Below are 17,960 nucleotides of genomic sequence, written 5' to 3' on the forward strand. Positions count from 1 at the left end.
AAAGTTAAACATTTCAAGCGAGAAATTTTCAAAAAGAAACGTAACACTCAGAACACATAAAGCTCCACGCCAAAAGCTACCTCACTACATCATTATTCTGAGTTATAACTCCAACTTTATTCAATAGAATTCAAAAAATCAAGTCCAAAACCAATTTTTGATCTAATCCAATTTTTCGATAGTACAATTTGCACCGCTTTTTAACAACTATATTCATATACAGAATTTCCAAATATAAAAAGATATAAACTATTAAAATAGGAAAAATTGCTTCAAACTGCAGCATCTTTAAAATCATACCCCTGCCATGTCTCAAGGCAACATAATAAAACTAACAAAGTACTGTTATGCATAGTACTGAATTTATAAGTAGTTATGAATTAATTCCGTAACCAAGGGCAACTCTTGCTGGCCATATAATATCAACTAAATTTCGAAAAAAACTATCCAAACAGGATTCCAACTTTCGTTTGAAGCAATTTTTAAAACTAATCTACAAAGCACCGACATAAGATGATAACAATTTGACTATTAAAGTGATAGGTTATAGATTTTACCCATCTTCCCCACGGAAAATTTTCATCGAAGAAAGGTGAAAAAATTAATGGCGTTTTAAAATCCAGTCAGAAACAGTTTTGAAGTAAAGAAAGAAAGTAGAGATAAAATATAGCACTGAAGGCAGTCCAGGTGTTTCAGAAAGCTGTTGATAACTTTTGAGGTCAGAAATGTGTTAAATACGGCTACAGGTCGTGCATGAAGTTGAGTGGTTCATAATGGACTCCCCCATTTCCCATGATTTTGTTTGCTTCTCTGTTCTTACCACATGAGTAGGCTATTGTCAATATTGTTGTCATCAATATACTGATTGCCACACAGAACACAATTAAATTGGCTGAAACAGCAAACACGTAAGTCAATTATGAGTGCTCTTATTTTAAATAGTTGAATGAATGGAATTTGCTCTATATCTATAACATAGACGCCAGATGGCCGGAAAATAGCCACCATTGACGCGCATCGGGATTGAAAGAGAAGAAGAGATAGAAATTGACAGAATTTTTCCTAAGTTTTAAAAAGTGTTCAAACTCGGTGCGCAGTTTCAATTAGATTCCATAACAATACTTAATTCATCTTTTAAACTGAAAACTATTAAGCTTAATACTAATATAAGCTAGCAATCTCTCTAATGAGCTTCGATAACCTAATGAACTGACTTAATGACCGGGCTTAATCAGTTTATCACGTTTCCATTAAAATTAAAACCCATCCAGTTGAAACAGTGAGTCAAGCGTGAAAATCGTGACTTACGTGAAACGAAAAACGCGATCAAAAGGTGAAGCGAATTAAAAAAAAACATTACAGGACAAGTCCTGACGTATAATTCAAAGAATTTTTATTGACTAAACTAAAAACTAGACCTAGAACGGACTATGAGTGAATTGGGAAAATCACTTCTAAAAAATCACATCAAAAAACTTTAAAACAGAGCAGGACAAAGCCTGACGTACAATTCAAAGAACTTTCATTGACTAAAAAAACTAGACCTAGATCGGACTATGAATGAATTGGAAAAACCATTTCTAAAAAATCAGAAAACCACTAGACAAAAACCACTAGAAAAATGGATATCTGGTTGAAACAAAAAACTAGGCCTTGAATGAACTATGAAACGATTGGAAAAACAATTTAGAAAAAAAATCCAATCAAAAAACTCAAAAAACAGTGAAAATCAAATGAAATTGGGGCAAGTAAACAAAAAACCACTACCGAGAATACGAATTTTTGTTCAAACACCGTATTCACCGTCTACTTTAAAATTAGAGCGAAAAGAATTTACGCCGCAAAACTACTCGCTTTCTCGCTCCACTTCCTGTTTCGGCGTGACCAAAATCACTACTCCAATTTGACTTCAAAAATCATGAAAATGCGTGAACAGATCTTATAAAAAAGACAGCGCCCCAAAACAATTAAATTCTTTGAATTGTAAAAAAAAACAGAAAATCAATGTCAAAATGCCGCATGTGAACAAAAAACCACCAGAAATATGGAAATCTGGTTCAAACAAAAAACTAGGCTTTGACTGAACTATGAAACGATTGGAAAAACAATTTAGAAAAAAAATCCAATCAAAAAACTCAAAAAACAGTGAACATCAAATGAAATTGGGGCAAGTAAACAAAAAACCACTACCGAGAATACGAATTTTTGTTCAAACACGGTATTCACCGTCTACTTTAAAATTAGAGCGAAAAGAATTTACGCCGCAAAACTACTCGCTTTCTCGCTCCACTTCCTGTTTCGGCGTGACCAAAATCACTACTCCAATTTGACTTCAAAAATCATGAAAATGCGTGAACAGATCTTATAAAAAAGACAGCGCCCCAAAACAATTAAATTCTTTGAATTGTAAAAAAAAAAACAGAAAATCAATGTCAAAATGCCGCATGTGAACAAAAAACCACTAGAAATATGGAAATCTGGTTCAAACAAAAAACTAGGCTTTGCCTGAACTATGAAACGATTGGAAAAACAATTTAAAAAATCCGATCCAAAAACTCAAAAAAAAGTGAAAATCAAATGAAATTGCGGCAAGTAAACAAAAAACCACTAGTGAGAAATCGAACTTTTTTTCAAACACCGTTTTCTCATTCAACTTAAAAATTAGAGCAAAAATTTACGCCGCAAAACGACTCGATTTTTCCCTCCACTTCCTGTTTCGGCATGACCAAACTTACCACTCCCAACTTACTTCAAAATCATGAAAATGTGTGAACAGATCTTAAAAAAGACAGCACACCAATACAATCCAAAGACTTTGGATTGTAAAAAGAGAGCGCCTAGATAATAGCCGTTAAGAAGCTGACGGCGGCCATTAAACTTAAACGGACTAACTTCAGACGCTTGGATTTCGAACGACTGGCGAGGCAAGCAATTAAAGTGGCATAGGATAGAAATAGGACAATGTTAGAAAGAAACATGCTAAAATGTGGAGAATACATACATTGCGAAAAAAACTAATTCGCAGCTATAAAAAAGACCCACACAACTACAATGATTGCTACAAATCTCGTTCAAGTGTCATTCTGTGGCCCTTAAAAGGAACAACAATCAATCATCTTATACATTCCTTGATTAACTAATCATCTAACACAAACTGAATTTAATGAAATCATTAAATTTTCATGCGAATTTGTTTGTCTTCATGAGCATGCATGAACATATCAGGCGCATTTCATCAGTGAAAGCAGTTTTAGTGGCCTCTAAGCCGTGAAACTAGTCATAAATCAAATTGAGCACAATCAGCTGCTGTCGGTCGAACTGCTCTAAGGCGGCGGGTCAGGACTTTAAATTTTCCGCTGGCTTGAATGCAACTCTATCTATGCTTGGTAATCGTGTGAAAGACAAAATTGACAGTTTTTAGAAAGCAAACACATCAACTTCAATTTTCTAAATTTAATTTTGAGGACCATTTATTGATTGAATGACTGTTACGCACGCATTTTATTGCTGAATTAAGAAAAGTGTAGACTACTGACTGAATATGGTTTGAAATCGTCACTAAAATGCGGGGGAAAATGTCAAACGCGATAATAAAAAAATGTTATCTGAATTACTTTACTTTTCAACAAAAAACCAGTTTCGCTTAAAATTCAACCAAAACTCATACTCAAGCGTCACCTTAAGTATAATCCTTGGGTATCGACAAATAATACAGACAGTACTCTTGGGAGCTTAATATCATTCAACTGTATATTATCCAGCGCCCAATGCCAGCAAAGGAAGAAGAAACATAGCCGGCAGATTGCCGGAAAATAGCCGCCGTTGATTCCAATAAGCATGATTGGGATTGAAATATCAGAAGATATTGAAGAAAAAAAAAGATTTTTGTACAAAAACATTTTTTAAGTCCGATTTATTTTGATGGCATTTCGTAGTTGAACATACTTCTGTTTCTTAGAGAGAAAATACAATACAGGGGCTACTATCAATAACAATAAGCATTAGAGAGAGGTAACTAATACTTATAGGAACGACGTTCAAATAGCGAGCATCTAAAATTGGGCTTTATGGGTTTATCCCGTTTCTATTTCTGACTTCAATTTTTTATACTGACTCTGTTCATTTTGAATTGCTTTGCTGAGCAACTGATGTTCAAAATCACTTTTAGCAGAATGAGAGAAGAGAGAAACTAGCCTAGAGAAGTCAAAAAGATTTCACGCAAAATGTTGAAAAGGCGGCAAAATGAGGTAAAGCGAAACATTTTTATATTCGACGAAGTAAAAAAACATAGCAGGACAAGTCCTGACGTACAATTCAAAGAATTTTCATTGACTAAACAGAAAAACTAGACCTAGAATGGACTATGAGTGAATTGAGAAAACCATTTTAAATAAAAAAAATCAGAAAAAAATAAGAAAAAAAACAGAAAATCAATGTCAAAATGCCGCATGTGAACAAAAAAACCACTAGCGAGAAATTAAAATTAAATGCAAACAAAAAAAATAGGCCTAGAATGAGCTGTGAATGGATTGGGAAAACCATTCAGAAAAAAGCCGATCCAAAAAATCGAAAAAACAGTAAAAATCAGAGTGAAATTGCCGCATGTGAACAAAAAACCACTACCGAGAAACCGAATTTTTGTTCAAACACCGTTTTCTCACTCAACTTTAAAATTAGAGCGAACAAAATTCACGCCGCAAAACCACTCGATTTTTCGCTCCATTTCCTGTTTCGGCGTGACCAAAATCACTACTCCAATTTGACTTCAAAAATCATGAAAATGTGTGAACAGATCTTAAAAAAAACATAGCCGGAAGAATTCCGGAAACGACTCGAAGTAGAAATCTGACTATTCTCACTAATCAAATGCATCGCTAGCATATTACCAATCGACAGACAGTGTAACCAATTCACAAAGAAAAGTCTGTGGAGAAATGGAAACTTGACAAAGGACAAAATCAAAAAATAATATTCTCTAAAAATCCAAACAAAATTCTCTACAAAAAGATAACATGAAGCTTCCCATCCATAACTCATAGAAATCAATTAGTTACATAACTGGCTAGATCAAACGCCCACCTAGTACTTGCAGAAACGTTAAACAACAAACTAAAAAAGACTAAGAAAAACTCTTTAACGAATTAGAGTTTTGTATAATTTGTTTAAATGAAGACTGCCCTGCTAAGCCTTCAAGTGCAAATTCATTGTGTCGAAACCTACAAAAATGCTCCGTATTGAGAAAAAGTTACCAACAAAAAACATTAAATTTGAAGAAATAGGCAAAAAACTTAGAAAAGACAAAAAGTGGCCAAAATTTGCTCTGATTTACTCGATTTTCTTTAACAAAAACAACTCGAAACTAATATCAATCAAAATGAGAGACATCCAAAAAAACAACGACAACTGACTGTCACTAGAAAACTCCCCAAATGCTATCAAAGGTAGAGGAAGAATAGAAACGACATTTAAAACCAAATTGAACAAAAAAAAACGCGAAAAAGTAAGGTGTTTTTAAATTTTACAAGACAAAATAAAGCAAAATAAAGCTACTTTGAGCAAATAGAGCATTGAATTGCTCGCGAAATAATGGGCAAGTCATAACAAGCTAAGAAAATTGTTTACGATTGAAAAAAAAACGAAAAAAGGAAAAAAAATTAAACATAGCTGGCAGATTGCCAGAAAATAGCCGCAATAGATTCGTAGATCGGCAGTCTAAAAAAACAGTAAAAAAGACAGACCAAAAAAATCCTCTTTCCATTAAAGGCTGATATGTTATATTTTGATTGAAAATCTGCATAAGTTAATGCTGCCTCTATTAGCTGATCTCAAATAACCTTCATTTAGAGTGATACACACCCATTTGACCTTATCTCTTTGAATTAAAGTAAATAAAAGTCAATTTCAAAGTGAGGAAGTCATTTTTGAGAGTGAGGTAAGTCAAGTGTGACCAAAAATTTAATCACGCGCATGAACAAAAAACTCGCTCCACTAAGAGCGAAAACTGACGTCACACATGCAATTCAGTTGAAATTGCATGAACGAATGAACAAAAAATGGCTGTGACGTCATATGGTCGTATAGCTGTGACGTCATATGGTCGTAACAAAAATCATGACGACGAAATAAAAAAAACCAAGAGAAGGCCAATAATAGCCTCAGCTATCGCTGTGCGGCTATTAAAAAAGTGGTTAAAAAATTCTCAATTTTTCTGTCATTTTTCTTCAGAAAAAAATGTTTTATACCAACAAAAATGTAATTAATTTGTATCCCTCATATTCCTTGAGTGACGAGCCTCTATGCAAATTGCACTTAAAGCAGTAAAAAACAAAAGGCCAAAATACATTAAATTTCGTCGAAAAATCAGCAAAACTGATCAAGAACCTCCAAATTTGCATAAAACTCAAATTAACTACTTGAAACCTTCAATTCCTATCAGAACGAGCCCAAATCCAATACAATATCATAATAAAACCTCATAAATAAGCAAAATTGCAAAAAAAACTGCTTTTAAATGCCGCACGTGAACAAAAAAAATTCGCTCGCTCAGATAAAATTTTTTCACACATCAATTTCTCGCTCTCTCAAAAACAGAGGTATGAACAAAAAACCACTCTCTTTTCGCTCCGCTCTTCACTTTTGTTCAGCAACCAAAGCACTCCAAATTTTTTCACGCGTTTCATTTCCCGCTTCAAAATTCACTCCAATAAAATTGATTAAAAAAAAGGACTTCTTCAATACTCCTCTTCGAGTCGTAAAAAAAGACAGCGCCCCAATACAATTCAAATTCTTTGAATTGTAAAAAAAAATAGGAGCGCTATAATAGCCGGCTGAGAAGATGAGGGCGGCTATTAATCAAGAACCCATGTTATTCTGACACTTTTAGACACCAACTTTAGACGCAACATTTAGTTTGAGTGATTTTTTTGAAAAGAAATGAGGTTACCCGCTGCTCAATCTGTTGCCACCAATAGCGATGTTTACATTTGCATTAATTACTTGCCCTCACAAATCACCATTGACTGGGCGACTTGGCTTCGGACTCGCTGAAATACAATTTTACTGCAAATTCAAAAGTCTGACAATCAGTCGATACACTGGTACAATACAACACAGGTGAAAAGAACAGCCATCTAGGGCTTTATCTTAGCTATTCTTCATTCATTTTTAATATATTAAAAAATTCGAACGGCTTCTGTTTCAAATCGGCTTACAAAACTCTCGTCTCTCAAAATTTGATAAAATTCGTTGATACAAAAAATCTGCTAGTATTAAAATCGTAAAAAGGATCAACAGGACTAATATAATTGATACAAACGTCATTTGAGATGAATTATATGCCAAAGATTGAGCAGCAGCAACACATTTTACCTAAATAGCAGACCTAACATATCAAACTGCAAACTAATCTTCCTTCTGATACAAATGACCCGTAAAACTTCACGATCAATTTACAAATTCGACAATGTACCGCACATAATTTTTTTAAAACAGTTGGCAGCTTGCCAGAAAATAGCCACAACATCTTCGTAGATCTGCAGTCTCAAAAAACAGTAAAAGACAGACAAAAAAATCGTCTTTTCATTGAAGGCTGATATGTTGTATTTTGATTAAAAAAATCTGTAAACGTTTTTAATGCCTCTATTAGCTGCTCTCAAATACCCTTAAATTAGAGTGACACACACACACCCATTTGACCTTATCTCTTAAATTAAAGTAAATAAAAGTCAATTTCAAAGTGAGAAAGTCATTTTTGAGAGAGGTAAGTCAAGTGTGACCAAAAAATTAATCACGCGAATGAACAAAAAAATTTCGCTTCACTAAGAGCGAAAAGGACGTCACGCACGCACTTCTCGCCCTTGACCAAATGCACTAAGTCGAGTGAACTTGCATGAATGAATCCTGAGTTGGTATGTGCAGGACCATGTACTCTCTCCTTGTAGCTTGTAATATGGCTCCAAACTGTAGGGCACAAAATTAGGAAAAAGAATTTTGGAATAATTTTCAATAAAAACTGCTTTCAGCGGGATGTTTTTCAAAAAAAGTTTAATGTCCCGATGGAAAATTTGCTTATATTCTTCAGCACCCAGTTAAATATCAAACCTATTCATCCGGAAAAATACAAACTAAATTACTCAAAAAAAAAGAATAATTTTGAGCAATCTGGTGGCGTAAAATTTGAAAGTAAAAAATTTGAAGCCTGATGTTTTCCTCGAGAAAACAAAATTGAAAATGACTCTTAGATAATCGATTCACTTTTCACGATCTTCTCAATGGTTCCCTTTTAGTATCTTGGCACCCCGGAAGAGGCCACGGTAGCATAAAGTTCCGAACCCCAAAAATTTGAGGTGATGGAACAACAACTTAAAACCCGCCAACCACTTATTCTATCGTGCAACGAAACAATTCCCCGTAGCCTTTACCCATCTTTTATCGCCGTTAACTTACTTGAAGTGAGGGTAAGTTCAAGAACAATGTCATTGGGCTGACACGCCTCCGCGGGATTCGGGATCTCTAATCTTTCCATTGAAGTCAAGAAGTTCTCCCAGATGCATGAGTCATCAGCCGGACAGCCCCAAGGCACTAATCGCTTCATTGCCATTCTGTCAGTCTCATTCTTGTACAGAATGTCTACCGAGTATCTAAAAAGTTAACTTATCGAAACAATCTATATTCGAAACACGAAAAAACGGAGGTTGATTTTGAGAATAAAATCTAATGTAGCAAATTAATTAAATGAAACTGAACAAACACGCTGCTCAAAAATCAAAACATATCCGACAGATTGCCGAAAACCAGCCGCCACTGAATACCAAAACTCCGATTGGGATTGAAAGAACACAAGAACTGATTTTTATACTAAAACATTATTATTGAAGCGCGAACTATTTTGATTCCGTTCATTTCAGATGGCTTTGCTGAGCTGAGCACCTGCTTTGATCAGAATGAGCGACGAATCAAATTAGCCTAGAGAAGTTTAAAAAAATTCACGCAACATCTTGAACTAGCTGTGATGTACAAAAACTCAAACGAATTTTCTATTCGACGAAGTAAGCAAAAATTAGGGTCACTATAACAGTCGGCTGAGAAGATGAGGGCGGCTATTAATAAATATAATGAGGCAAACATAGAGCGTAAACCGTCGTAAAATAGCCGCCGATGGTCCACGTGACGCAATCGTGATGGAAACAAAAAGAAATGACAAAAAATTTTCCAAATGAACAAAAGTGTTCTAATTTGGTGTGCAGTTTCGGCTAGACTCTAAAAATAAATTTACTTCAGCTTCTAAACTGATGGACATAATTTAAGCTTCAAACTAATTCAAGTTAACAATTGCTCTAATGAACTTGATAACCGTTTGCACAATAACTTAATGACCGGGTTTTATCGGTACATACTGTTTCTTTTTATTTTGCTCTTTTGACCTGAACCTTATTCACTATTTTGCGGAATTTAAAGAGTGAAGGAATTTGAAATCCATTCAGTCGAAACCAAGGAGTGAGTAAGTCAGGAGTCTAATGTGAAAGTAGTGACTAATCCAAAAAAAAACGTTTCCAGAACGTAAAGCAAATCAAAAAACTTCTCCACAAAAACTAACTCCAGCCAAAAAATTATCCTTGTCTGAAAACAACTATTCTTTGCTAGCCAAGGTTGACTAAAATAATTGTTAGAAAATTAAACCTTTGGAACGAGAAATATTAAAGCAATGACATCATTGAAGCAAGAAAACAAAAAACAATTATAAAAAACAAAACCCAACGGGCTACAGATTGCCAAGAAAGAACCAGTCTTAAAAATCCGAGCTCTCAAATTAACTCCCAAGACACAGTGAGAGGAAATAAGTCAGATGGCATTCTTCTAAATTTAATGGATTAAAAACTTTAAACTAAAATGTAGGTTCAAAGAAAACTATTAGTTTTCTGCCGCCAGATAATTTGCAGCAAAAAACCAACAAAATATGATAGAAGAATTTGTTCAAAAGAATTTATACTAGTGCAGAACAAATTTAAGCAGAAAAAAGGCAACAGATTAATACTCAAAGGCATTTATTGTTCCTTAAAAAAAGTTCCACAGAAAAAAACAACACTCATTTTAGTTTTAAAAAATCAGGAACTAATATATAAATTTGACAGAATCTTTAAAGCATTCTTAGCGCTGCAGCGACTGCAAGCAAAAATATTTTCAAAACACTTAGGAAAAAGGATCAAATATTTTTAAAAATAGACCTTGAATGCAGAGAAAAAAGTTATTATGAAACAACTCAGCATAGGTACGTGCAAAAAAACGGAAAGTTGACAATCAAACAGATAAAATTTCAAAGAAACAGAACAATTCATTATTTATCATTGGCGATTCAGTAAAAATAAAATAACCATCACCGTGTAAAACTAAATCTGTAAAAGCAGATCACAAAGATTTGAAACGCTGAAAAATGTGGCCGAAATTATCAAGATGTTCAAATCTGCAATTGAAAACAGATTTCATAAGATTATAAACATTTCACAACAAAAATTACTCGAATTAATTACAAGACGAAAATTAACCAACGGGATACAGATTGCCACGAAAGAACCGATCTTAAAAATCCGAGCTCTCAAATTAACTCCCGAGACACAGTGAGAGAAAACAAGGCAGGTGGCATTCTTCTAAATTTGATGGACTAAAAAATTCAAACTTTAATGTAGGTTAAAAAAACTAATAGTTTTCTGCCGCCAGATAATTTGCAAACTAACAAATTATGATAGAAGAATTTGTTCAAAAGAATTTATACTAGTGCAAAACAAATTTAAGCAGAAAAAAGGCAACAGATTAATAAGGCATTAACTGTTCCCCAAAAATATTTCCACAGAAAAAAACACCACTCATTTTAGTTTTAAAAAAATCAGGAACTAATATATAAATTTGACAGAATCCTTAAAGCATTCTTAGCGCTGCAGCGACTGCAAGCAAGAATATTTTCAAAAAACTTAGGAAAAAGCATCAAATATTTTTAAAAACCCTGAATGCAGAGAAAAAAATTATAGATTATGGAAACAACTCAGCAAAGGTAGGTGCAAAAAAACGCCGATTGCTAGAATCTGGAGGTTACAACACATTCTTAAACCAAGTAACGAAGGGCATCTTAATAATTTTGAAAGTTGAAAATCAAACAGAAAAAAAATTCAGAGAAACAACAATTCATTATTTATCATTGGCGATTCAGTAAAATAAAATAACCATCACTGTAAAACTAAATCAGTAAGAGCAGATCACAAAGATTTGAAGCGCTGAAAAATGTGGCCAAAATTATCAGGATTTTTAAATCTCCAATTGAAAACACAACAAAAATTACTTGAATTAATTACAAGACGAAATTAAATACCCTCACGTTGAATTGCAATCCTTATTCTATTAAATCAAACCAAGAGACAAACAAAAAACTTGAGAAACAGACAAAAACAGTCAAAATCAAATTTCTATTGTGTACAATTTCATAAAACAAAAAACTATGTAAGAGACAGGCAATCGACGTATGAACTATTAGGACGTAACATATACACTGATTACAAAAAAATTCCCCTCAAAGGTCCAACAACAAAAATGAAAAGCCAAAAATTGCAGAAAAAGGAGAAAAATTCAGCAATTTTGATTTTGAAACTTTGTCCTCTGATGGCCTTTAGATTACAAAAAAAACAAAAGTCAAGCCTGACAAGAGACATAAAAATCGCAGCAAAAACAAAAAAATGAAGAGACATACCCTGCAAATTTCCGGAAAACAGCGGCACTGTTGATTCGCATAACCCCGGTTGGGACGTGAAAAAAAGTTCATTGGCCCATAAAGATCGATAAACTTCGAAAATGACAAAAAAAACTTTGAAAATAGTTTCAAATCAAGATTAAACGTTGCTAAAAGTTGTGATATTAATTTCTTCAGAACCATTTCATGGTCTCAAAAGGCTTGAAAAATCAAAACTTATAAAAAAAATTGCAAAGTTTCGAGATATTGAAAAAGTTGAAAACCATTCCATTGCCTCCAATACATATAAAAAACACATACGATCAAACACTAGATTGATGTTACCTGGCCACTGTGGCAAAAAAACTGAACAAAAGTTATGTTGGGAAAGCATGAAAAAATGTTGGGAAAGCATGGCAGGACCAAACCATAGAGGAAGTTTTATGGCTCCTGGGGCTAAAAATATCAAGATGAGAAAAAATTTTCTGAAAACGTGAAAAAAATTGCAAAAATTAGTATCATTTTTTATGTTTATGTTTGCAGTACCAAAACATATAGCTCAAAAAATGGTCGGAAAAAAGCAATTAAATCCTGCAAAAGACTTCATCATCTCTGGCAGACAAATTTAAAACAGACCAGACAAAACAAAGAAAAAAACGTAAAATATTGCACCAATTTGGGCTCAAAAACTCCTAAAAATGATCTTTCAATCTTGAATAAAGGCATTCCCGACAGCTGCACCACCATGAGCATTTGATAGATTGCAAAGGCCAGCATTGAGCCGCCACTGAAACTTAAGGTCCACTGAGTCTTACCAGTTCAGATCGAAGTCATGGCAATAGGCATGGTATCATACAAAAAAAAAAACAGTACAATCCATGAAAAAAAATCCAAATAATTGAATGGGAAATATGAATCTGAAAAGTTGAGAAACTAAAACAATTAAACGAAGTAAACAAATATAATTATTCCTAAAACTCTTGAGGCTTTTAACCTGAAGACCTTTGATTCATTTAAATATAAACATTCATTCGCGCAAAAGCCTTAAACAAAGTTTTATGGCCAAAAACTACAAAAAATACTGAAAAAAAAACTATAATAGAGAAAAAAGTTTGGATCTATTCTGTTGTGACACTCCAGCTCAGCGGGCATACATCTTTAACGCCCCCGGTCACATATGCCACTTTTTACATAGTACCTTTCTAAGTAATAACATATAATTTGAAACTGGGGGATCCAAAAGTTTCTTATTTTTGGAAAAAGAAAACGTTCAAAACCACTCTTTTGTCCCTGGAATCTCTCCAGTCCAGTAAATCATTTTCAAATTTCTGTGGTGCGGAAAGCAAGATAAATTTCACTTCGAAAAAGACGAAAATATTGAAAAATTAGCAAACCATTGCAATTTTTTTTGAAATTCGACAAAAATTTTAATTTTTTTACAAAAATTTAATGTCTCCAAAGGCTATCTAAAATACCAATTTCAAGCCTTAACTTTTCGGCTCAAAAAGATTGCAAAAAAATTATTAAAACGTTACCATCATTCTATGGCGCCTAGCAACTATGCAGTACGTACTCTCACACAACAGAGGAGATTAACTGGCCGCTGAGGCCAGAAAAACTGAAAGACATTTAGAAAAACTTGACAATTGCAGACTTTATCAAACAGATGCTAAAATTTTTAATATTAATATATTGTAAAATATTCAATTGCCATTAAAAAGTATGCAGTAAAAAAATCAATCCCTAAAGGAGCTTTTCTGGTAACTGAAGCTGGAAAAAATGGGAAAAATTCGTGACAAACAAAAAAGGTAAAAATAAGTACAATTTTGCTTGCTTATGTTTGCAGTAGCAAAAAAATAGGTCACAAAATAGTCATAAAAGTGATGTCTTGCGAAAAACCTTTATCAACTTTGCCAATTGTAAATTTAAGAACCCTCAAACAAATAACTCAAAAAATGGCATGAGCGAAAAATTACATCAATTTGGGCACAAAACCTCCTAAAATTGACCTTTTAACCAGGAATTCCCAGCGGCTTCAACACTCTATGCACTTGGAAACTATTGAAGCCAGCTTCGGGTCTCAAAAGAAACCAATACCCACTGGGCCTTACCTGTTTATCCCGTTTTGAAAGATCAAAGTCATTGAAAAATGTGTGAAAATATCTGACAAAAAAATCAAAAGACAGAGCCTCAATACAATCCAATTCTTGAATTGTAAAAAAGATAGCACCGAAAAAATAGCCGTTGAGTGGCTGACGGCTGCTGTTAAACATCCCAATCAATTATAATAGTAATTTTGAAAAATCAAGAAAATTCTTGATGAAAAAATATCTGATAACCAAAAATCATCTGATAAAAATAAAAGTTAAGACCGCCAAGCAACTATTGGTAAAACTATTGACTTAAAACCTTGCGATAAAGTTAGCTTTCCTTCATCAAACATTTTTATTGACAGAAAACCAACAATAATAGTTAATTGAGAAAAACGAGGAAAAAGAATAGGGGACAAATTAAAAAATTAATATTCCCTACAAAATTTTCAGCAAAATTATCAACAAAGGGCCAAAATGCTACTTACCAACCACAATTTTAAGATAAAATTTTAATTAGCTCTTCTACTCACGCATTCACTCACTCAATCCCTGGCAGAAATATTAACCAAAAAAAAAACGCAAAACCTGAAAAATAGTTGTATGATTTGTTTATATGTGCACTGTATGGCCTTCAGTGGGACATTTTAGGAACAACAACTGTACAAGAACCTAAATTGCACAGAGAAAGGACTATAGCGAGACACAAACACAACAAAGTTGAAGCCAATTATATCAAACGTCAGCTAAAACTAAATTAGAACCATTCAATTCCCCAAACACTATCAAAAATTGAAGAAGAATGCCAAAACTGGTTAAAAAACAAGTAAAAAACATGGCAAAAAGTCAAAAATCAACATTACACCTTAAACATTAAGCTGAACATTTAACCTTAAAGTGCACTATTTGCAGATGATCAAAAAAGGATTAAAATGCACATTATATATTAGTTTGGATAATTAACAATTTTAACTGAGAAACTTGGAGCGTAAAAGAAGGAAACAGCTTTGAAAATTCCGCATTAAATAAAAACATAGGCTTGCTTAGACAAATTTTTCAGACTATTTTTTCCCTCCCTCAAACTCGTTTTATGACAGAAAACATTCTCCCTTCTCTCAGGTCTTCAAGCAATTTAAAAACTTTCAATTCCAGTTTTAAAAGGTTCCGACAAAATTATCGAACAAATTAGAAGCTGCACCAATCCGGCTGAAAAGACGATGGCAGATAATAAAAAAATCAGAACACGGGCTTAAGAATAAACTTACGAAACGGACAAATATTGTCTTTAAAAAACCTCGACCTGACGCTCAGATCAAAGGCAAAGTACCTATACACAAACATAGCTGGCAGATTGCTAAAAGCAGCTGCAACGGCTCCATAGAAAGTCTCAAAAACAAAAAAAACGGCTTCAGAAAAAAATTAATACAACGCATTGCAAAATTGCCCTCAAATAACCTTCGATCAGGCTAAGATATCCTCAATTCACGTTGAATCTTCTTTTAAAGTCAGCAAAAATAAAATTGAGAGAGGTAAAGTAATTTGGGGTTCGATTAGATGAATATATATTCAATTGACTGAAATATGTTTTGAAATATGACTGAACAATGTCCAGAAATAGGTTAGGATATCCTCAATTGACATAAATTCCTCTTTTAAGTAGCAAAAAAAAATTTGACAGACGAAAATTCATTTAGGTAGGGAGGTAAATAAGGTGTGAAAAAAAATTATTCACGCAATTCGCTTCAATACGCAAAAAAAAGACATTACACACATAAATTTCAGTACAAAAGTTGCACGAACAAATGAAAAGCTGATTAAAACTCATTGAGACCTCTTATGGTCGTAAAAAAATTACAAAGAACGTAACAGGACCAGTCCTCAATTACAACACAAAAAATTTGTAAGCTCATCACATTACGTTAAAAGCGCAAGAATAAAAGCGAAAACTATAGAACATTAAGAACCCAGCGTTTTAGAAGTCATTAAAACTAACAACATTTCATAACACAAGCCGACTAACTTCAAACATATAGCTCGCAAAGCACAGCCAGGGCAGCTAAATTCAGAGGGCGCTGCAGCACAGATAATTTTTATGGGTACAAAAAAATCCACCTAAGGAGGGGTTCAAACCCGAAGACCTCCGGCGAAAAGTCACCAGGGAAGTGAAATCGGAAGATTTTTCTAGACAAAACGGCCAAGAAGAATATTTACATAAAAGACACACAAACTCACAATGATTGCTTCAAATCCATTCAAGAGCCTTTTATAAACTATTGATACAATGAGTTCTTACAATGAGTACAAAACACAGAATACCCGGCCGATTGGGATTGAAAAAAACACAAAAAAAATGGCAAAAACTGAGTTTTAAGAATTTTTTTAATGCGATTTATTCTGATTTCATTTTGTTGCTAGGCAATCTCCTGTTACTTAATGACAGGATACAGGGCTAGCATCAATATCAAACATAGCTGGCAGATTGCCAGAAAATAGCCGCAATAGATTCGTAGATCGGCAGTCTAAAAAAAACAGTAAAAAAGACAGACCAAAAAAATTCGTCTTTTCATTGAAGGCTGATCTGTTATATTTTGATTAAAAAACTGTATAAGTTATTGCTGCCTCTATTAACTGATCTCAAATAACCTTCATTTAGAGTGATACACACCCATTTGACCTTATCTCTTTGAATTAAAGTAAATAAAAGTCAATTTCAAAGTGAGGAAGTCATTTTTGAGAGTGAGGTAAGTCAAGTGTGACCAAAAACTTAATCACGCGCATGAACAAAAAAACTCGCTCCACTAAGAGCGAAAAATGACGTCACACATGCAATTCAGTTGAAATTGCATGAACGAATGAACAAAAAATGGCTGTGACGTCATATGGTCGTAACAAAAATCATGACGACGAAATAAAAAAACATAGCAGGACAAGTCCTGACGTACAATTCAAAGAATTTTCATTGACTAAACAGAAAAATTAGACCTAGAATGGACTATGAGTGAATTGAGAAAACCAATTAAAAAAATCAGATACAAAAAATAAGAAAAAAAAACAGAAAATCAAAGTCAAAACGCCGCATGTGAACAAAAAAACCACTAGCGAGAAATGAAAATTTAATTCAAACAAAAAAGATAGGCCTATAATGAGCTGTGAATGGATTGGGAAAACCATTTAGAAAAAAATCCGATCCAAAAAATCGAAAAAACAGTAAAAATCAGAGTGAAATTGCCGCATGTGAACTAAAAACCACTACCGAGAAACCGAATTTTTGTTCAAACACCGTTTTCTCACTCTACTTTAAAATTAGAGCGAAAAAATTTCACGCCGCAAAACCACTCGCTTTTGCGCTCCATTTCCTGTTTCGGTGTGACCAAAATCACTACTCCAATTTGACTTCAAAAATCATGAAAATGTGTGAACAGATCTTAAAAAAAAAAAAAGACAGCGCCCCAATACAATTCAAATTCTTTGAATTGTAAAAAAACCAAGAGAAGGCCAATAATAGCCTCAGCTATCGCTGTGCGGCTATTAATAAGCATTAGAGATGGTATACGACCAATAAGCATTAGATGGTAACTATGACCAATAAGCACAAGAACAAACTTCAAGTAGCCGGCATCTTGGGGCTCCATGGGTTTATCTCGTTTCTATCTTCAATTCTGTTTTTTGATACTGATTCTATTCATTTTATATTGTTGAGCAACTGTAGATTATAAGCACTGGAGAAGAATGAGCAACAATGGTGGCTCCTAACTAAGAGATGTCCACGTTCGAAAAATCTGAAGCCTGCGCTCGAAACCGAAAAAGATCAACAAACTGGAAACCGCTAAAAGAAAGAACCACAGAATGCCGGAAAGGATTTGAAGACTTGTTAAAAATTAGCACTAGAACAAAAATACGTGAACGAGACAATAGCATTAAGAAACAACAAAAAACTATGAACATTGGGGAAGTGGATTGTTTTTGGTGCGAGTAAGGGCTTGGAAGTTCGCTAAGATCGCTAAGGTGGGGACTATTAATGAACATAACCGACTAACGTCGGGCAAATTGATCTCATACGACCGGCGAGCGGTTGGCTTCGTCAGTATCTAGCCACTGTTTAGTGAAGCTAGCTTTAGATTGACTGAAGGGGCGTGAGGTTAGGGTAATAGATGATA

The 17,960-nt window shown here is 33.9% G+C and overlaps 1 protein-coding gene across 2 annotated transcripts in view; it reads right to left on the bottom strand.

Moving 5' to 3' along the window:
• Nucleotides 1-463: 463 nt before the first annotated feature.
• Nucleotides 464-17,960, bottom strand: part of LOC142338315 (prostatic acid phosphatase-like) — a 56,274-nt gene continuing 38,777 nt past the window's right edge. The window contains exons 8-10 of one of the 2 annotated variants that reach the window (XR_012758969.1): nucleotides 8,446-8,639; nucleotides 6,944-7,043; nucleotides 762-892 (exon numbers count right to left, since the gene is read on the bottom strand). Coding sequence is in view for 1 of the 2 variants with exons in the window: in XM_075388007.1 (XP_075244122.1) it covers nucleotides 741-892; nucleotides 8,446-8,639 (346 nt within the window). In the remaining variant the exon portion in view is untranslated. Of the gene's footprint in view, nucleotides 893-6,943; nucleotides 7,044-8,445; nucleotides 8,640-17,960 lie in introns of both variants that reach the window. The other variant, XM_075388007.1, reaches the window with a different exon arrangement.

Source organism: Convolutriloba macropyga, chromosome 4, assembly GCF_964194025.1.
Source record: "Convolutriloba macropyga chromosome 4, txConMacr16.3, whole genome shotgun sequence".
Taxonomy (NCBI): domain Eukaryota; kingdom Metazoa; phylum Xenacoelomorpha; order Acoela; family Convolutidae; genus Convolutriloba; species Convolutriloba macropyga.